At 31.0% G+C, this 22922-nt stretch overlaps 1 protein-coding gene and 1 pseudogene across 2 annotated transcripts in view; both read right to left on the reverse strand.

Annotated features, from left to right (window-relative positions):
* The window catches only part of LOC129236025 (AN1-type zinc finger protein 6), a 139857-nt gene that overhangs the window by 18071 nt on the left and 98864 nt on the right, over positions 1-22922 (reverse strand). For both annotated transcript variants that reach the window (XM_054870196.1, XM_054870197.1), the window contains 2 exons: positions 2383-2833; positions 1793-2306 (listed from right to left, as the gene is read on the reverse strand). In XM_054870196.1, the coding sequence (XP_054726171.1) occupies positions 1793-1891 (99 nt within the window). In that variant the 5' untranslated portion in view covers positions 1892-2306; positions 2383-2833. The remainder of the gene's footprint in view (positions 1-1792; positions 2307-2382; positions 2834-22922) is intronic.
* LOC129253318 (cytochrome b-like) overlaps positions 2301-22922 on the reverse strand; it is a 25269-nt pseudogene continuing 4647 nt past the window's right edge.

The raw sequence follows: 22922 nt of genomic DNA on the forward strand, positions 1-22922 counted from the left end.
TGTACGAGCAATATTTTGTTAGAAATAAAATCCGGAAAATAAGCCTGTTTTTTCCCTTGTCACAGTAGACTTCCCCCTTAAAAAAATTAAATTTTCTTCAACTTTTCTTTACAAAAATTTATTGAAAATGACTTCAGACGCTAAACTAAACAGAAAAAAATACATTTCACCGTTATTGCATTCTCAGAGAAAATATAAAATACACTGCATCATTACGATTACCCGGGCACTAAAAATCAAGGAGTTTATTTGAAGGCAGCAAACCTTTCACAAAACAACATAAAGGCTCAGTTGTATTCGCGTCCGATCTAGCATCGAATTATTATAGCCCTCTTGCTATAGTATGAAAATCACGAGGTAAATATTGTTCAAACTGTCCACAATTATGACCCATTGAAAAATATTGGACAATTGCTAAAAGTGAAAAAAGGAATTGAAAATTAGCAGCAGTTTAAAATGAATTGGCACAGAGCAGCAGGACGGTCCCCTATTATTTAAAAATGGTTAACTTTTTTTTCAGAAACTTTATTCGAACTTCTTTGAGCCCCTTATAGCAACTGTAATAGAAACTTGCACAAAAACAGGTTGTTTGCAATAAATTTACTGTCGTTTTGTTGGCTTCGAGGCATGCCGCGCTACGCTGTCTTATTAAAACCAATATACATCCATGTCATAAAATGTTAATAACATATGGCGATATCTAAATCCGTTGACGGTTAAAAAAAAGAGTTTATCTTCAATGATTTACAGCACCGATATTTCCAACAGAACGGACGGGACGGTACGAGCGAACATTGGTGTTTTTGACTTTTACTATGTTTGCGGAATTTGTTTTTCACTTTCACCTATTTTTATAGTGGATTTTAATTTGAATTGGGAGCTTTCGAGAAGATTCCGATTATATTAAAAAATTGTAGCTTAGATACGAACTGTGTCAGAGGCAAACAGTTGGGAAGGTTCACACGGTAGTCGGTTCTACGTTACCGGAACAACTCGGATTTATATGCGGCCGGGAACTGTCACTCCAGCAGCATTCCTCCTACATGTATGAGGAATATTTATGCTGCCAAAACAACCACCAGTCAATATTTTTGAGACACAGTTGTCAGCCAAAATGACTGAAGTTGATTTGACCGCATATTTTCATGCCGACTAACAGTTAAGAAACGTTATTCATACATCGATTACAACAAAGTTTTATAATTTCCTCACAATAAATACCGAGCAAGTTTAAAAAACTTACAAGTTTATGGAAATATATTCACAATTAGTGGCATCACAATGGACCCTAGAGGTCTAAGTGAATTCTTCTTCAGACAGCACTAAATATTTAGAACGAAAGCAAGAATTTTTTTTAATGATTGTTTTTTTATATTTTTTTTTTTAATTTTTTTTTTTTAATTTTTTTTTTTTAACTTTTTTTTAATTTTTTTAAATTTGTGTTTTTTTGTTTTTTTAATTTTTTGTTTTAATTTTTTTTTACTTTTTTTTTAATTTTTTTTTTAATTTTTTTTTTTAATTTTTTTTTTTATTTTTTTTTTCTTTATGTTTTTAATTTCTTTTTTTTTATTTTTATTTTTGTTTTCTATACATTAGAAGAATTACTTCATATTCAAGCGAAATAAAATATGCAAATATATAATATTTTCACATGCACGTAAGTGTCAGTATTAGCATTTTTATACAAGCCTTGCTACACTTTTTGCATACAAATTCAAATAATCATTCAAACACACCTATTTTTACATTATTGGCTTAATTTCTGCACTTTACAACACCGCTGTTCACTTACCTTATAGCACACTGAGCAGAGACCATCTGTGGCGGGATTGCCATAGAAACCGCAACCGGAGCGGCACATGGGTTGCATCGGATTGGATTCACGTTCCATTGTTTTTTGTTTTTGTATGCTGAGTTAGTTAGTGTAGTTGTTGTTGTTGTTTATTTGTGTGTCTTTGCTAACTTTGTCTCCTCCTTTTTATGAATTCTTTTCCACTTTTAAGCACCGCTCGTTCAATAATTAGGCTGTTTTTGGTAATCCCTGGAATTTTCTGCCAATCCTTTAAGTTATAGCTATTTTTGTGTTTTTGTTGTGTTGTTGGCGTTTAAGAAATTTAGAGTACAGAGAAGCGATTAACAATTTTATTTTTTAACACAACTCTTTGATAGAAGAACACTGAAGAAAATTTGCAAGTAACTGTTGGCTTTCAATTTAAATTAATAGAACAACAAATTCAATACAAAATTGTGTGTGTGAGTAAGTCCCTCCAATGACAACACACTGACTCTGCTTGCTCTTATTAGCGCTGGAAAGATAATAACACCGAAAAAAAAATTAGTACAAGAGCTCATTAGAAATAATTGGAAAAAGTGCATACTCACCAGAAAGATGAACAACAATAGAAGTATTTATTTTATTTGTGTATGTGTTTTTTTTTTCTCTTATTGAAAGATTCAGTTCAAGTGGTACCTTATGAACTGATTGTCCAGTTAAAGCTTGATGTTATCGTTGTTGTTGTGTGTGTGCAACCCAATTGCAAATGAAGAGAAATAATATTTAAGAGCAATAAAAACAGCTATTTTGTTGCTAGTTGTTCTGATTTCTGTTGTTGGTGGTGATGGTGACTAATGTCCGGTGGCTGGCACAGAGTGTCACCTTTGCTGATTTAACTTTACTGTTTTTGTTTATTTCTCGCCAATAGCTGCTCTGATGCTATGCTACCGCTCCTGCTTCTTTTGCTGAGCGCTGTTACTTGCTCACTTGCTTTTATGTTGGTATGTTGTTCTGTTTGTTGCTGCTGCTGGAGCGTGAACGATTAATTTTCAATTCAAACTGTAATTGAACAAAAAAGAGAATTGATTAATTTCAGATGCATATACAATTAATGCATATGTATGTATGTGTGTAGGTATATGTATGTACGTATATAGACAAGTATGTATGTACTATACGTAGGTATGTATGTACTATACGTAGGTATGTATGTATGTGTGTATGTATATTAAAGTTGTAATCATGTTTTATAGGAAAATATAAACTTATTATTATTCAACTAGGTGGCAACAATATAAACTTCCCACTACTGCTTGAACTGAGTCATTGCAGAAATTCACATTTTAATACGAAATAACAATGAATCATTGAAGAGGTTTGTTAACTAACATACAAGCGAATCCAATTTAAAGCTCTAACAAAATTTGTAATTTAATTACCAGGAATATTCTTAGCACGACATAAAAGAAACCAAGCCATTCAAAACATTCCAAAAACAGGTGCAAATCAGAAATAGGTGCGCGACTTAAGACTTTCAAACGACTCAAAAGAGTTACATCCTCAGTTGCTACAACAACAACAACTTGAGAATGAAAGATTATGATAAAAAAAAGTACCTTGCCTTTCGAAATAGACGTGGTTGGTGGGTATGTGGAAAAGGGGTTAATGCCTATGGTTGCGCTCCAACGAACCTAAAATAATAAGGGAGCTCTGATTTGTATAATTCAAGAAGACATTCAGATTTTGAATAAAAAATAAGCATACATATGGCATCTACTTCTCACTAGTAATAACAATAAATCCTACAATGTCTTTGTATGTAAAGTTTGGGTGGAATGGGATTTTGTCAATATTAGAATTTAGCCCAATTGGGTTATTAGAACTTGTTTGATGTAAAAATAATAAATAAATTAGTGTTATTGCTAATACAATAAATGGTAAAATAAAATGAAATGTAAAAAATCGGGTAAGGGTGGCATTATCTACTGCGAATCCTCCTCAAACTCATTGAACTAAATCAATTCCTAGATAAGGAATTGCAGATAATAGATTTGTAATAACTGTGGCTCCTCAGAATGATATTTGTCCTCATGGTAAGACGTATCCTATAAATGCTGTTGCTATAACTAAAAATAAAATTAGTACTCCTACTAGTCATGTAGGTGTAAATAAATATGAACCATAATAAATTCCTCGACCAATATGTAGATAAATACAAATGAAGAAAAATGATGCACCATTAGCATGTAATGTTCGTAATAATCAACCATAATTTACATCTCGACAGAAATGATTAACACTATTGGAACCTGTAGAGCCTGAGACAACTATTTTGTAAAGACATCATTCTGAAACTTGTGGACCAGGGAAAATGGCAATACAATAGAAGGCTTCTTGAAGAAAAAACGCAAAAGTTATCCTGCGAAAATCGGAAATTGAATTGCCTTGCATCCGTTTTATAGCCGATTTCGGAGAGTATTTTAATGAAGTGAGTCAACGAATGGGGCGGACAAGAAAACGAGCGGAAGGAAGTCTATCTACTTGTGAGACTTTTTTTTTTGGTTTTGTTTATTTAAATAATAAATACATAGCGTTTTTTAATTAATTAAAAAAGTTTTATTTTTATTCGTAGTTACTTTTTGGATGTAAACAACTTTTTCTCATTGCGATTGAAAAACCTCAGCTTAGCTTATGCCGTGTGCGGCCATCGAAATTAATACCCGCAATGAGTAATCGAAAAAAATTATTAATCACAGAAAATTGCACACGATTTGGAATGCACGTAGAAATGCTTCATGTGGATGGAAAACTTTCGAACGAAATTTGTGAAAAAAACAACAACAATAATATGTTACTAACAAATAAATGAGCAAAACGAAAGATTAAATGAATAAAACCAAATTACGACAATACAACAAAAAAAAACAACGTATGCATATGTGGCTGACTGGAGATGAGTGGCCATGTTTGCTGCTTAATCGTATTGTTGTTGTTCAATTATCGTAGCCGCTGCAAGTTTTGCGTTTCATTGCAGTAATGTTGTTAGATTTTTTTTTTGTTAATAAAAAAAAAGATAAAAGCAAAACCAGTCACATTAGTGGAATTCAATCAAACGCAGAAATATTTTTTTATTGCACGCAAATGCGCGTTTCCCCTCAAATCGAAATAAGAATAAAACATAACTAAATAATAAAATAATAAGAAATAAACAAAAAAAAAAAAAATAAATAAAAATTAAATAAAATACAAATTAAATAAAAAACAATAAATAAAAATTAAAAAAAATCAAATTAAATAAAAAAAGATACAAAATTAAGTACAAAAAATGAGAATAAAATTTAAATAAATAAAATAATTAAAACAAAGAAATTTAGACAAGTAAAATAGAATAGAATAAAATAAAATAAAATAAAATGACACAAAATGAAGTAGAATAACATAAAAGAACAAAATGAAGAAAAAAAAACAAATATACAAAAACAAAAAGAAAAATAAAAATAAAAAAGGAAAAAAATAAATAAATTTAAAAAATATAAAACAATAAAAAATTCAATTAAATAAAAAACATTAAATAAAATGAAGTAGAATAAATTAAAATAAAATAGCAAAGAAATTTAGAAAATTGAATAGAGTAAAATAAAATAATAAAAATTGACACAAAATGAAATAAAAATTAAATAAAACCAAAATAAAATGAAGAAGGAAATAAAAAACAAATAACAAATATACAAAAATAAAAGTATAAAAAATTTAATTAAAAAAATATAAAACCATGAAAAAATTGATGTAATTCTCTTAATTAAATGAAATAAAAAAAGAAATAAAATGAAGTAGAATAAATTAAAATTAAATGACAAAGAAATTTAGAAAAGTTAAAATAAATAAAACAGAATAAATTTAAGTAACTTTAAGCAAAATAAAATTCACTAAAATTAACGTGAAATAAAATAAAATAAAGTGAAATAAAATAAAGTCAAGTAAAATAAAATAAATTAAAGTAAAATAAAATAAGTATCACTAAAATTAAAGTGGGAAATAAATTTAAATACTAAAATAAATGTAACTAAAATAAAACAAAATGAAATAAAACTAAATTAAAAATGAAAAAACACACAAATATACATTAAAATAAAAAAAAAATTAACTTAAATAGAATAATAAAATAACATTAAAGAAAGTCAGAAATTGAAATAAAATTAAATTAAATTGTAAAATAAAATAAATCGGCCGCCGTAGCCGAATGAGTTCGTGCGTGACTACCATTCGCAATTCACAGAGAGAACGTAGGTTCGAATCTCGGCGAAACACCAAAATTAAGAAAAAGATTTTTCTAATAGCGGTCGCCCCGCGGCAGACAATGACATGTATTTCTGCCATGAAAAAAGCTCCTCATAAAAATATCTGCCGTTCGGAGTCAGCTTGAAAGTGTAGGTCCCTCCATTTACGGAACAACATCAAGACGCACGCCACAAACAGGAGGAGGAGCTCGGCCAAACACCCAAAAAGGGTGTACGTGCCAATTATATACATATATAATATAAAACAAACAAATAAAATTGAATAAAAACATAAAAATTAATTAAATTAAAGCATTACTAATATAAAAGGTTTTTTTTTTTTGTTTTTTGTTTTTTGCCTCAACAGCAGCGCAATACAACAAACTTGCTTGCCATTAGAAATCAGGACACATAATTGAACACAGAACACAAATTGAGCGCACACGCAGCGAAACAATTTAAATAATAAATTACGCCAGCAACAAAGTAATAGTTAGCAATATTTGCAACAGCTGCAGCAATATAAAGAATATCTGCAAAAAAAAACAACACTAATAACACCAACAACAATAACAACGAAGTGTGCGACAACAGCAAGAAGCTGTGCATGCTGTTGTAGTTGTTTTTTTTGCTGTTATTGACAGTAAAGTGGGCGCTTTAATAATTATCACACAAATCTTTTTCAAGGCTGTCTCTGAACGAGAAGGTAACATCAACGCGACAGGAGTAGCAAAAAAACAACGAAGAAACACAAAGAAACAGCAGCGCCACGCGCAGCATAAAAAATATACTTATACGTATACTATACATATGTACAAACATATGTACGTACATATATAAATAAATTAGAATAAAATACGCCAATCAAGCGAAGCTTGCAAAGACATAAAAATGTAACGAAATCATATACGTATGTAGATGCACACACACATACATATATATGTGCATATAAAAATAATAGGTACCAGTTTTCCGGTGCTACGATAATTGCAGTCTCCACTTCGACTGATCGACAAACAAAACAGTCTAACAAAGTGGCAATCTACGTACAAATGCACATACATACATATGTATGCGTGCATAAAAATAACCTGTATATGGCCGGCCAGCCAGCTGCCAGCTAGTAGCCAAGCTCACAACTGGCGCAGTCTGTTTGCCCATAAACCGGATTGAGCTGGTGCCACAGTATATTGATGAGCCAGAGAGTAAATGAGGAAGGGGACTCTTACACTTTAGCGGGAGTAATTTTTGTAATGTAATGGGAGGGAGTTTTGCTGTTGTTTACTATTTGATGTTTTTTTTTGTATTAATGCCATTTTTTTTATGTTATGCTGATACTCGTATGTTATACGTGTGTATGTATGTACATATGAATAACTTGATAGTTGTTTGTACATGTTATTTTGCTGTGAACGAGAGAGAGAGCATTGGCTGTTGGTTTACCACACTCACTAGAGTTTGTATTCCAGGTAGTAGTGGTAGGTAGGGCTGGTAGTGTATGTTGGTGGAAAACCGATATGAGTGTCATTTTTTCGTCAGTGTGTGTTCCTTAGCTAACGGTGTTAATTGTCTTTTAGAATAACTTTCGCAGCTTTTATTTTTATTTTGTTTTGCTAGTTGTGTTTCTTTTATATGGGACTTTGTTATCAAATTCCCCATGAAATTTTTATATACATACATTTGTGGTTGCAAATGATGCCAATGAGAGGTGTGTTCGGGGGAGCAAATTTGAGGCCGCCAAATATGAATTGATGTTTGTTATTTTAAAGCAATTGCGATTGGCATGGTAATAATTTATAAATGTCATGATGGCAGTTACATATATGCATACATAAACATAAATGTATTTTTTATAAATTTCTGTTAACTACAATATTATCTTCTATTACCTTCGTTTATATTACAATATTTTATTGTAAAATAGAGTGCTGCACATTTATCAAATTATATAAAATAAATATTTATTTTAACATTTGTTTTATTTATTTTTTTCAACACTTGATGCTAATGGCATGCGCTAAAAACAGGGTAACCTGTGAAGACGTGATTTGCACCACATACATGTAACTTAAGAAAGATAAATATGAAAAAAAAAAACGAAGCAGAAACCTGAAGACTACGTCACAGCCGCTTCATACATGCATTGTGAATATTTACATGCTTACATATGTACATATGCATGAGTACAAAAAGCTTGAGTGGCTTGCTTTCTTGCGTGCCTATAACCACTCCACAATAGGCACTAAAATTTTGAAGAAAGTGATGCGTCCGCTCCAGCACGCGGGCTCAAAACAGTTGCATGAGTAGATGATTACACAAATAAGGAAATATTCAATGCATTGCATTGCAAAAGCTGAGTGGTCGTCAGCCACTACATTTGTACAGCCAATGCACAGTTAATGAAGTTAACGTAATTACAAAACTATATTTAAATTAACATTAACTAGAAAAACAAAAATGAAATGCAAACTTCATTTAATTGAATAAGTGCAATGCAATTAATTATTGTAGTGGTGAATTCGACTCGAGTGTCATGCGCACTTAAATTTGACCTTACAGCTTTTGTAAGAATTCAACACCAGAGCGAAACACCAACGACTTATTGAGTTGCTTCTCAAATTTCAGTTCTATACAAACGAATTGCTGCATTTACAAGTAAAACTTAACATTCATATTCACTACAAAAACAATATTTCTGAGAGCGACTAACCAACCAATTCCAACGTAATGTCAAATACCAAAAAAGAGCAGTCATTGCATGTTGACAGTTAAGCTATGTACATGCCGTTATTACAAAACCAACTAGAAAATTATCAACGCCACCACTATCAGCTGCTTGCGCACATACCCATCAATATATGTATGTACATACATACGAGTAGATGTAACTGTAGTAGTATGTGGATTGCCTCACCCACTAGCAATCTCGAAAAAAGAGTAGCATGCATTCGGGAGTGTGGAAAACTTTGCTCACCACAGCAGCGCTCAATTCATTTTACATAAATGCAATGAATGAGACAAACAACTTTTAATGTACATAGAGAATGAGTAGTATGAGAGTTCTTATGTAGACGTATTTGTATCAAATGAGGAAAAAGTTATTTAACATGGCCGTCGGAGCTTCTGGTATGTGGTGGAAAAGTTGCCAGCAGCATACACTGAAATTAAGAGATTTACATCAGCAGAGAACCAGTATGCGTATATAAATGTACATATGTATGTATGTACATAGAGACTATTACAAAAGTATGGAAACATATTATATGGGAAGCGTACAATATGTACCTACATATGTATTTATGCATGCATGTACGCACGTTTAAAGACACATCAACACAATTAAGGCAGACATGGCGCTGGGGACCCCCGCAGTCGTTGGGTATAAGCTGACGATGACGGTGACGATGTGCTGCGCAGCACGCAGCAACGCTGGCATTGCACAACACACTTGGTTGATTTTCCACGTCTCACGCTATACAAATTTAAGTAAACGCATACATACACACACGCATGCATACATACATGGAATAGGAGTCACGTTTTAAATTACAGGGTGTGTTTTTTATTATTTTCTTTGCTGCGAGGGCAAATTTTTCTGGTGTCTTGTCAGCTGTCTAACTGACTAAATTTGGTAATCAACATACATACACACATATGCATGTGCACATATTCACATATGAACTTATGTACATATTTTTGTACTGCATACATTAGAGTGGATCGCAATTAATAAAGCTTGACAACAGCAGGCTTATTACCGTGCAAAACGCAGTATTAAATATGAATGACACTCCGTTTGAAAAATAATGCTTTTTAAAGGTGAAGACATTTAATATAAAATAAAACATATCAAAAATCCCGTTAATCAATGCCAACTTCAACTAATCAATCAACTTTCTTGAAGAGCTTTCCATGCGCAAAAAACTGCAAAGCGGTCTCTATCTGTTGTTGTTGTTGTTGTAGCAGTTTACTAAACAAAACTATTTTCAGTTTCAATTTGTAGCGGGCTGTGGTTGTTGTTGCTGTAGCAGCATAAATATTCCGCATACATATACGGGAAATGTTGCTTAAGTCACAGTTCTCGGCCGGATATAAATCCGCGTTGTTCTGGTTACCTAGAACAGACTGTTAGCGATCTCTGGTAATTCTCTCTGGCTTAATAGTTCCGACACTTCAATCGGAGTGAAAAAATGCTACGAAAGTGCATTTGAAAGTGAGTATCAACACACATTTTCGAAAAACAATAACAATCAATTTCGAAGATAAATATTTTATAAATATTTTTTTTACGTTGAAATGACAACTTAATCTTTGGCCAATATATCGCGCACAAACTAAGTTGACCACCTTGAAGTTTAACATTTTTATAACTTTATGAATTATTCGCAATTGATCATAAGGCCATAAAGTTATACATAAAACAAGCATTTACGCTTGGTATCTTGTTTTTGATTTTGTTGTTTCAATAAACTTCTAAAGTAAGCTTTGAAAAAATAATTCGCAAATTTTTACATAATTTCTTTCCCTATACAGGTCGACCACTTCTAATACTCTAATTTTATCAGTATTGTAATATGTACATATGTACGTGTATGTATGTGGGTATGAGGTATGAGCCAAGTCATAGTCATTGAGCTGGCGACTGGTGCGTGGAATGCGTCAGTCACCCATACGCCGTGACTCGTCTGACTACAATTGACTACAGGGGTTTGAGTTGTTGCTGTGGGGCGATTGGTTGCCACAAAAACAACGCAAGTTTCTGAACATTTTATTGTTTTTGTTGTTTGAGTTGCTGTTGCTGGCCTCAGCGTTGGCGTTGGAGTTGGTTATGGTGTTTGCGCGTTGTTCTTCCCATACACTTGTGGCTGCTGACATTGTGTTGGCAGTGTTTTTTGAAAGGGTGTATTATGCCGTCCCGCTTGCTTCGCCCTTTTAGCCATTTTTACTCAGTGGTGCTAATGCAAATGAAAACACATACAACTGTTTATGTGTAAGTGCAGCGCTGCATGCTTTTTGTAAGAGCTCACTAAATTACATATGCACACACTTCTGCATATCCGTGAATATCTGTATGTATTTGTTATTTGTTTTTATTGGCGAGTATTGGCTGGTTTTTATGTGCCAACTTTTATTTTTATTTTTAATTTTACTTTTTCCATATCATTTGTTTGTTTTTTCTTTTCTTGCTGTTGCTTTTGTGTTTTACTGCGCCATTAAAGTGCCTTTGCAACTTTTGCTTTTGTTTTTCTCATTTTTTTTTTCATTTTTTTACTCGCCTAATTTTGTTTTTAGCAACAATTGAGCTTAACAAGTTGTTTGCTTTTATGCACATACATACATTTATATGTAACCACAAGTGCATACATACATATAAACAGCAATGCATGACCGTCGATAGCTTCACAACCATAAGGAACAGCCGCATAGTGCCGCCGTTTTAGTGGGCAAAAATCGAGAAATTCGCTCTGTGTAGTGCAAGCGCGTTTGATATTTTTGTAAAGGTAATTTAGTAACTAAAGCACATCAAACCGAAAATTTTCTACATGACGACAAAAAGCCACTAATAAAGTTGAACAATTTAATATTAAGAATTTTAATCTGAAGCAAAAACATGCTCGCAGTTCTTTTGTAAGGGAAAAAATGCTCAACATCGAATGCAAAAAAAAAAATTGTCAAAAATCAACGCGCTTTTGCAGCGACTTCAAATCTACACTCTAACGTACTAAAATTGAATAGGCTATAAGACTGCATACCCAAAAGTTTTCTAAAGATTCTGATTAAAAATTTGAACATTATCATGCCAATTTTTTCAAAGTTATTGAATTTTTGTGAAATTAGTAGAAAGTTTTGTGTTTTGATTTGCAAGGTTTTTGGTATGCAATGAATTATATTTTTATAAAAGTAAGCGAAAAAATTTGGCATGAAAAATATTGCGAATATTTTAAAAAGATGAAGTGGATTAATTATGCGAGCACAGCAAAGGTGATGTATTTTTTTCCTTGTTCACTCCTCTCGGGAGCATAGGGCCTCAAGGGACAAGACTTGGCTTGCGTTGGTTTCGTTAATATATTTGATTTCTGACAGAGTAGGTGATTAGCCTGGCTCTACCAGACCTAAGTGGTGGAAATGCCCACCTGTAGTTGCTTAGAAACAACGTCTTCTTTACTGCTTGGAGCGCCATCTGTGTTTCACATTTTTTTGGCAGAGGGATCGCACAGATGGTTGAGGACTTTTTTTATTAATTCCCAAAAATGGTAATTCAATGGAATAACAGAAATGTATATAAAAACTATTTTTTTATAATATAAATAAAAAACATATATAAAAATATTTTAAAAAAAAAGATATAAAAATATTTTTATAAAAAAACGTAGAAAAATATTTTTTTTTTATAATAATAAATAAAAAATATGCGTAAAAATATTCAACGGAATAAAAAAAGGGTGCATGAATTTTTTTTTTTTTTTTTTATAATAAATAAAAAAAATATTTTTTTTGTTTTCTCATATTAATAGAAAATATGTGTGCGTAAAAATATTTTTTTATTCGTTTATTTTATTTCAAAGTACGGTAATTTAACTTTCGACGGCCAAAGCGTGTAGCTTCGACCCCAAGTTCGTCCCACCAATCATAAAACACGTGGGAGGCAGGCTCAATAATGGTGTGTGGCGGCGTTTCGTTGATGTCGGCCTAATTCAACGTATTGAAGATAATATGGATGCGGTCAAGTGCGTTCAGATACTTCAGATACTACTACAGTAATGCTACCTTATACGGAAGAGAATTTACCCCGGCAATTATGAAATTCAAGCGAAGCACATTTCTCGTGTGGCAAAAAAGTTTTTCGAAGGCAATTCGATCTTTGTTCTGGATTGGGCATCTTCGAGTGCCGACTTAAATCCAATAGAACATCTTTGGAACGACTTAAAAAATGCACTCAAGTACGCAGAATACCACAAATTTGGGTCAGTTATTTGAAAATGCCAAGGCAGCATGCATGCCTCCATTCCTGTTGAACGTTGAAGAAGTTTAATAATGTCATTGACAAGGGGTTGTGCAGCAATAGTAAAGCAAAAAGGATTTGTAACAAAATATTAATTTTTTATACTTTCCCCCTTTGCCTAAATTGTATATGATTTGAGTATTATTTTGCTTTTTTCTTAAGTATTTTTCTCAAAGGAATTTCACATTGTATTAACTTTTGTACATGAAGTAAACAAATTTATGTTTTTCTTAGACAAAAAGACTGACGCAGATTGAAAATATTTTAGATGTATAAAATAAATCCTAATATGCAAAACATTTAAGTAACATTGAAAAAAGTCTCAAATGGAGAGAACTGGGTATCGTTCTTAAGTATTTTTCAACCGCTGTATATATTCTAAGTACACAACAACAACAGCAACAACACTAACAGCAGCAGCAACAACAACAGCAGCGCACTTGTCTCATACCCGAAGAAAAGCATCGCTGCAGTTTTAAAATAAAGATTTACTAACCTTTTCATTAGCTTCTTCAGATCCTTCATTAATATTGCATCAAAAGGAAGCCAGTTTTGTATAAATATGAGTCATACCACATTGAATAAATACATTTTATTTGAAGCAGGGATTGCAATTAACAGCTTTCAACTAAAATTTATTTTAGTGACATCGATTTTTGAATAAAATTGTTTTTACTATATTACTAACACACATTTTTAATTCTCAATTGAATTTCCAATAGAAGTACTAATCATAAAACAAATTGCATTTTTGAAATCAACATTCCAAAAGTCACTACGATACAAATTTTCATTTAAATCCGCCCATAAATCTGTTTTTGCCTCCATTTTTGTGCAGACACTGTGCAGGCTGCTAGCCGATTTGTATGACTGTTCGGCTCAAGCCAGTTAACTGACTAACTTCGTAGACATATTTACTACACGCAGTATTTTTTATTTTAATTGTCAAAGTAACAATACCACCACCTTTACTTAACTGGTCGCTCTGGTCACAAACCACAACCACAAACCATTGGCACAGACTGACCGACCTGCTGTGTGTGTGTACCCGCATTCTCGTTGAATATAATTTTTATTTTTGATTTACTGCTCTGAATGCGATTACAGTCAGTCAATAATTTTTTGCCATCCCTGACTATGCTAATGTTTGCGAATGTATGTGTGCGTGCAGTCGGAAATATTGCTTGGCTGGTTTGTTGCGCATCACAAAGCACCGTCGACCACGGCAGTGCCAGTCGCAGTGCCCGTAATGTAGACACCAATTATGGATTTTAAATATAATTTTTTATGTCTTATTTAACTATTTTTTTATTTACTGTTTTGCCTTACAAATGTTTAACACGCTTGTGTGTGTGTTTTTTTTTTTGTTTTTTGTTTTTGTTTTTTGTGTAGAATGTTGTTTTAAATTGAGTTAAATTACTTGTGCGCGTGGAATGGCGCTGCATTGCTTTGAATTGCCAAAAATTTCAGCTACTCTTTGTACTTGATCTTTTCAGTAAAATTTCATATTAACCCACAGTTGGACACCTTTTTTAAAAGCTTCGGTTAGGCACCCGGATCTGGTCTAGCCTTTTTTCGCCCTGTTCAAGTATCCTCTTCAAAAGGTTATATCTATACTAGCCACAAAAAGAAATTTCATAAATTGAGTAGCAGATCACCGACATTTTGTATGAAAAGGCGTAACACGCTACATCACGATATTTACGGTTACGATAAATGGCTGCCTTGCGAGGGGCCCACTTGAACAAATAATCAAAATTCGTCCGTTGTGATGCCGTACAGGGGAGGGCGAGGAGAAACAGAAGGGAATGGGCGAAACAGGTGAAAAAAGGAAGGAGGGGCTTAGAGGATTAGATCATGACGACTTGTGGCCAGAAGGATCTCGCGACTTTGCACGTTTGCGCACTAGTAGCCCATCTTTCGGGAATAGACCACAAGGTTCTCAAGGGAACCCCAATCCTCGCGTTTTGAGATGAAACCGTCTCCCAGATCCCCTGCTGTGTAGCCAACAATTTCCCTTTATGCCTCCGTGACCGGGAACGCAAATGAGCTTTATATCGATCACGATATTTACTTTGCTGCCTTTTAATTTATGATGCGTTTGTCCATAATTTTTTCATGTATAGCCGAAATCACTGCCGAAACGTTTGTGTATATCAAAATTTACAAATCTATACTAATACTTTCACTACTAAAGTGAAAGCTACTGCATGCATGACGAAAGCTTCAATACACCTTTTTTCAGAGAAGTTCACTCAAAAGCACAAAGATTGGCTCGAGAGTTGTTTTTAAGCACAAGTTTTGACATGAAACTTACAAAAAGTCACTGCTATAACAACAACATGAGACTTACACCATTTGATGGCTTAATTCTCTACAACTTTAGTGAAAGCTTCACAGAGTCTATGAGGAGAAGCTTGAGACGTTTTGAGACGCCTATGTACATACGTATATTGTTTCAAGATTCATACAACTACAGGATTCATGAACAATGAGAAATACGGCTATCGCTTCCGTAATAAAATATGACAGCTGTTCTAGTATTTATAGTAGAGTGTTTACGTAAAAGTAAAAACAATTGCGACACAATGATCCCATCCCAACAATCTCTTGCTTAGCCGCACAAGCGTAGCCATTAGGCATTACGTTTTTGTTGTCAAAAATATTTATGAATGTGTCCAACTACTACTCGTGCATGGGCAATACAAATACATACGATATTAAAATAATGGATGGCATTCGAATGGCACTGACTGCGATGACGACTTCAATTAATTAGGAAAATATACTCAACAACAAACGAAATTGAGGAGGTGAGAAGAATCCACAGAATCGTTCCTCGATACTGAGCTTTGCTCTGAAAAAAGGTAAAAAATACACTCGCCGGAAAATGTCCACCCCCCATTATGCAGATGTTACTGACTTATGTATGTGCTCGCTGCTGTATACACAAATATTAGTGATTTAGAATTACAGTGCTTGCTGTGGCCAAAAATAGGAAGTAGAGCTTGCGTAAATTCTCATACATGTTTTGTTATTGTATTTTTAGTTTTATTGTGTTTTGCTTTTATTTTCATTTTAATATTTTTGCTCCTCTGACGCGCTAGTTTTGTGTGCAATTCGTTTCTTTTAATTGCTTATTATATTGTATTTTCCATGCAACAGCGATTTTATGTGGTGGAGGGTGACGCTGATAGCAGCGCTGGCATCACTAGTTGAGCGTTCGTTTTTAAGCTTTATTTCATAAAATATATAGAAATGTATGTACGAAAATAAAAGTATTTAGAATTCATGTATGATGTAAGACCATTTTAAATAATTCAATGCCATCTACGTATATGTATTTATATTGGCCCATTTTGTTTGCCACGTTTAACGTCACCCATGACGATATGCACAAATACATGTAAATATATAGGAAACCCGTTGGAAGAGAGAAAATGAAAGCAAGTTATTGTGTTAGAACGATTTTCGTCAGGCAAGTTGCTAAACTTTAAATTCATTGTGTGATTACATGAACAATTATGGCGATACAAATATGCGCAAAAATCTCTAATAACAAAATAAAATTAAATTGAAAAAAAAAAAAAAAAATATTACATGAGTATGGGACGTAGTAAAAATAAAACAAAAAGAATATATAGACAAATATTTAAAAATACAAATTTGTAAAAAAAGTAATTTAGAAATAATTTTTTAAATGAAATTTACGATGGTCGGGCCAAACGTAAATATTACGTGTGCCATGGTGTGGGGTATAACCAGATGATTTAAAAATAACTGTTCGAGCTTGTATTCGATTTGGCCCCAATATCTTCGAATCTAAATCTTAGGTTAAGGGGATAAGCGTAGTTTAAGCTTTGACTTTTAAAATGCGAAAACATTAATGGTTCAATCCAGTTATGCATCCCAAATGAGAGAAAAAAGTATTTGTAAGGAGTTATTACAAACAATAAAAAAATTTAAAAAAAAATGTATATGAAAAAATTAAAAAAAAAAAAACAAAATGTAAAAATTAAAACAAAAAATTAAAAAACCAAAATTAAAAAACCAAAATTCAAAAAAAATTGTTTTAAATATATATAAGGAAAAAATTTAAAAAAATATATATAAGGAAATATATTTGAAAAAAAAAATTAAAAAAATATATGTATACATATATATAAAATTATAATTAAAACTGTTCATGAAAATAAAATATTTTAGGAGTAACATTTTTAATTAAAATTTTTTAGAAAAGCAATTACATACATATATATGAAGAAATTGGGTTGAAATAATGTAGCATGGAAATACAAATAACGTACGTGAAATAACAGTACAACTGTGGTATAATAAATAAAGGGCTGGAGGAAGATTTGGAATGAGATAAGCTGAATTAAAGATTTACCTGCCGCGACAATGTAGCATATGGCAGTAAGCTAGGAAAGTGGAAAGTCATTTGGGGTCATTTTGAATTAAAATGGAAACTCTATTCTTTTATTTCTTCATTTATTTCGAAAGAAAATGGAAATCAGATTTTTTTTTTATTAATTTTTTTATTTATTAATTTTTTTTATTTATTAATTTTTTTATTTATTAATTTTTTTCATTTTTTAATTTTTTTATTTATTAATTTTATTCTATTTATTTTTTTTTTTATTTATTAATTACGAAACCGCATGATCTCTTTTCATAAAATTTTGTCTTTACTTGAGATGTTTTAATTTAATTAAATATACATATGTAAAATGAATTGCTTATTAGTTTTCTTAACTAGATTGCAATAGTAATAAAATAAAAAAAAAAATTATTAATTGTTTTATTTATTAATTTTTTTTTAATTTATTAATTGTTTTATTTGTTATTTTTTCAATTTTTCTTTATTATTTTTTCTATTTTTTGGTTTTTTTCAGTTACACACATATCACAATCTCTTTAAAAAAATTAGTTCTAAAAAATTTTTATAAAATTATCTGTAATAATTTCTAGAACTTTATTTTTTACACTTCTTCTTTGTTCGTCCTGGGTGGGCCACTGCTTCCACTTTATTTTTTATATTATAAATAAAATAAAATTTGAAATAAAAAATAAAAATTAAAAACAACAAAAAAATTAAAAAAAATAACTTAAAAACAGTAATTAAAATACAAAAAGAAAAAAAAACAAAAACAAAATAAAATTTAAAATGTAAAAAAGAAAAAAAAAATATTTATTATAATTATTAAATAAAAATAAAACAATCAAAGCCAAAAAGACAAAATACTTAAAAAGCAAAAAATAAGAGTAAAAAAAAATTGTAGAAAATAAAAACGAAAAAATATGAATATAACCCACAAAATAAAGTGTTTAGTTTTTTTGTATTTTCAGAAGCGAAACTGCACCTGCGTCCACCATAGCAAGAAAAAGTTTATATTTTAAACATCTTAAGCCTAAAAAAATTTAAAAATTCCAATAAAATGCATACAGAAAAATAATTTAAATCCATTTTTCTGATAAAATTAAAAGTTTATTTTTTTACTATATTAGTTTATTTTTTATTTCAAACCACAAATACAAAAACAGAAAAAATCAATTTAAAACAAAAATTTTAGATAAATATTTTTAAACCCATTTTTTTATATAAAATTAAATTTTTAGCTTCTGAAATGAAGAACTATGTATGCGCCAACTTACAAACGCCAAATACAAAAAAGGCAAAGGAAAAACCAATTTAAAGAAAAGAATATTTTTAGAGAAATAATTTTAAATCCATTTCTTTGTTTTCGGATAAAATTCAATTTTTGTTTTTAATATTCTCGAGTGCAAAGGAATCAAAATTTTAAAACCCAAATACAAAAAAAAAAAAACAAAAAAAAAAAACAAAAAAAAATATACCAAATACAAAGAGAAACCAATTAAGCAAAAAAAAATAGTTTTCATTCAATTCGTTGATATTATTTTCATTTCAGGTTTTAATGCTCATACATACATTATTATAAAACTATTTACAACAGCAGAAAAAAAAATAATTTTATATTTTTAATTTTTCCTTAAACTAAGCCTTCAAACATTATAAAAAATAATAGCTTTTAAAAGACTAAATTGAAGCTGATTCTCTGAGAGAATATTTAAATTCAATTTTTAATTTCCTCAGATACGAGAAGGAGATAACAAGAAACATTTTTTTTTATTTTCAATAGGTACTTAAAAGCATCTGCAACATTTGCCCAATAAAAAGTCAATTACAAAAACAACTAGGGCGCACTATTTTGTTGTAAAAATAAAGCGAACGAAGGCAGCCTAGGTCATTGTGCTGGGCTGACCTGCATTTTAATAAGCCCCTCTGAAAAGAATGTGATGCACCTATGTATATATGTAACACACACACACATATACGAATATGTATACATATTTAAATATTCAAATACTTTACACCTGTGTATGAAAGCAGAAAATTCCTAGAAAATCAGAAAAATTTATATAATACTTATCAACTAAACACAACTGGGATTATAAAGAACGGCGAAACAAAAGCGCTGCCTTTACTGTCAATTAGTTGAAGTGGTTGTATGTTGTAGTTGTAGTTGTAGCATACATATAAGTATGTAATTCAGTTCTCTGAGCCATCTATTTTCGTTTCATTCCTTTATTCACAGTTGTGAAAATTAATACTCCCATTGTTTTTAGGATTTTATTTTTATTTCCCTAAATTGGGCAAAGACATGCAAGCACTTTGGAAATTTATGACATAAAACCGGTTAAACGAGGCGGTTAGAAATTGGGTTGAAATAATGTAACATGGAAATACAAATAACGTACGTGAAATAACGGTACAACTGTAGTATAATAAATAAAGTGCTGGAGGAAGATTTGAAATGAGATAAGCTGAATTAAAGATTTTTACATGCCGCGGCAATGTGGCATATGGCAGTAAGCGACGAAAGTGGAAAGCCATTTCGGGTCATTTTGAATTAAAATGGAAGCTCGATTTTTTTATTTATAAACTTCCTTTATTATTTTTTTAATTCATTATCTTTTTCAATTTCTTATCTGTTTTTGAATTTATTTTTTTTTAACTTATTGTTTTTAACTAATTTTTTTTTAATTAATTTATTTTTCCCCAATTTATTATTATTTTTATTTATTTTTTTTTTTTTATTTGTTAACATTTTCTTATTTATTTTTATTTATTATCTTTCTTAAATTATTCTTAATTTATTATCTTTTCCAATTTATTATTTTTTCAGTTATTTTTTTTTATTATTTTTTATTTAATAATTTTTTTTTTATTTTTTTATTTACATTTTTTTATAACTATTTTTTTTTTATTTATTTCTTTTTTGTTTTATTTATTTTATTTACTTTTTCATTTATTATTATTTTTTATTTATTTTATTTAGTTTTTATTTATTATTTGTTATGTTTTTTTATTAATTTCTTTTTACTTATTTTTTTTCCTTTTTTTATTATTATTATTATTTTTTTTTTTTTGTTGTTTCTTATTTTTTTATTATTTTTTATTTATTTTTTAATTTTTTTTCTGTTTATTTATCTTTATATTTATATTTATGAAAAAATTCATTTATTATTATTTTTTTATAAATTTGTTGTTTTTATAAGGACTTTTGCTATCTACATCCGTTCAATATTTAAATAGCGAATATCATGAGTTATATATAGAATATTTTATTCAAAGTAAGGAAAACTTGCGAGATATAAATTTTTCCATAATTTTATAAGACTATCTGTAAGCTCTCACATAAATACATACACACATTATAAATTTCTAAATATCGAATTATGTACAATAGATAAAAAGCCTAAAATTCTAGGGTTACAAAATAGGCCTTTCACAATAGATCAGCTCTGGTCGCAGTGCGTAACGGCCTTCTAATAATAATAATAATGTGCAATAGAAAATTTACAATTCAAAAACATTGCACTTTTTTACACTTCTGAATCAACTTATTTGTTCTTTGTGTACTATTCTGCTTCACTGTCATTTTTGCCTATTGTTTTAGTTATTTTCAAAACAGGCCTCGTCATCAGTCACATTAAACCGCAATTTAACTATTAGTTCGCTTCTTTTTTTCTATTCTGCGAAATTAATTATCACTCATTCCCACGCCCAGGTGGTGTGCGATCAAGAGTTCACAGCCGTTTTAAAGCCACGTTTTTGATCCAGCTTTGCAATAAAAATCGCTACTAGCAAACATTTATGAATGCAGTGGCGATTCAGCGAATTGGAGTGACTGCCAGCCAGCAACCGAAGGTGACGAAAATTAGTGGACCATCTTAGCGAATGTCTCAAAAATGATGGCAGTTGGTATTAATTGATAATTTTAAATTTGCATAACTCTTTTTGGATCTGAGTGAATGTATTAATGGAAACAAGATCGATAGTAAAATGCAGAAGATTCTGGCTATTTTGGTGGCTAAAAAGTCACAAGTGATTGTGATCATAAACGTTGATAAACGCAGACTTACAATGAAGTGCACAATAAAAGTTGAATAGCCACCAATGCATATGCATAATACATTTACTATACAGAAATAAGACAAATTTCAGAGTTCAACGATAAGCGACCTTGGGAAACTGAATACCTGCAATTAAATAGTTGCTCGTTTTCTGTTCAAACAGACAATTTTCGAATGATGATTCAGATGATTCAGCAATCGGTAATAAAAACTCAGCTATCAGGCAATAATTATAATTATCGCCAGCTTGTGATGGGTAGATAATTATCGTGAATGCAAGTATCGAAAGGAAATAGGTGATTAAGAGGTTAAGCCACTGTAGAAGTTTCAAAAAAATGTGTTTTTTTAGCTTTAAAGATGTTGTAATAGCTTAAAAATTTAGCACTGAAAGGCTTAAGGTAGGGAAATTTCAGTTCGAAACTTAAAAACACGTTTTTCACGAAACTGCATGTTGCTTAGCGACTCAGAAAGGCTTTGAAATTGTAACTGTATTTATTCACAATTATATTCCCCATAGATGCACGGAAGGATTTCTGTATTACTTCTACGTTACATAGTTTTTTTATGAACAATTTTCGACAAAAATTGTTTTTAAATATATAAAAACAAAAAAAATTTAAAAAAAAGAAAAATTAAAAAAAAAAAAAACAAAAACAAAAATTAAATAAACAAAAAATTAAAAAACAAAATATTTATAATATTTATTTAGAATTTATCCATGAATTTATAACTCCGCCAAATATATGCTGTAATGTTGTGGTTGTTGTTGTATAGGGTTATTCTTACTGAAAACCCCTATAGAAGCGTAAACCCTCCCCAACGGGAGATGTTGCTGGAGTGGCTGTGCTTGGCCGGATATAAATCCGATCGCTCCGGTAACGGAGAACCGACTGTCGTGAGAACGGAAAAACCTCTCGAAGCGAAGATCACCTGGCCAGCTCATCAAGCCCAGCAGTTTCCCGCTATGCCACTGTGGCCGGGAACCCAATGAACAAATCATCGCCGAAATTTCGCTCATTACTGTATGTACACAAAAGACATTACATATATTTTTATTGTTATTGTATTTTCAATCATTTCATGCGGCCCACCTTCAACAACCATTTAATCGGATGTGAAATCCCAACCCAGAATGCTAGGCGGTATCAGTCAATGCTCATTTTATAATACATAAATGGATGAGTATTTCCGCAAAACAAAAACAAAAAAACAAAACGGGCGGTCACGCAGCTGGCCACTCAAGAGAAACGTTCAATTAAAAAATTTAAATAAAAAACTGAAGAAATAAAAAAAATATTAAATGAAATTGAAACGCCCAGAAAAAGATAAAAATATCGTTGCTCTGCTGCTGCAACAATATTGAGCATGGAGAATGTACAAGCAAAGCGGCAGAAAGGGAATACCGAAAGTTGCAGACACAGCCACACAT

The sequence above is a fragment of the Anastrepha obliqua genome, chromosome 1, assembly GCF_027943255.1.
Source record: "Anastrepha obliqua isolate idAnaObli1 chromosome 1, idAnaObli1_1.0, whole genome shotgun sequence".
Classification (NCBI taxonomy): domain Eukaryota; kingdom Metazoa; phylum Arthropoda; class Insecta; order Diptera; family Tephritidae; genus Anastrepha; species Anastrepha obliqua.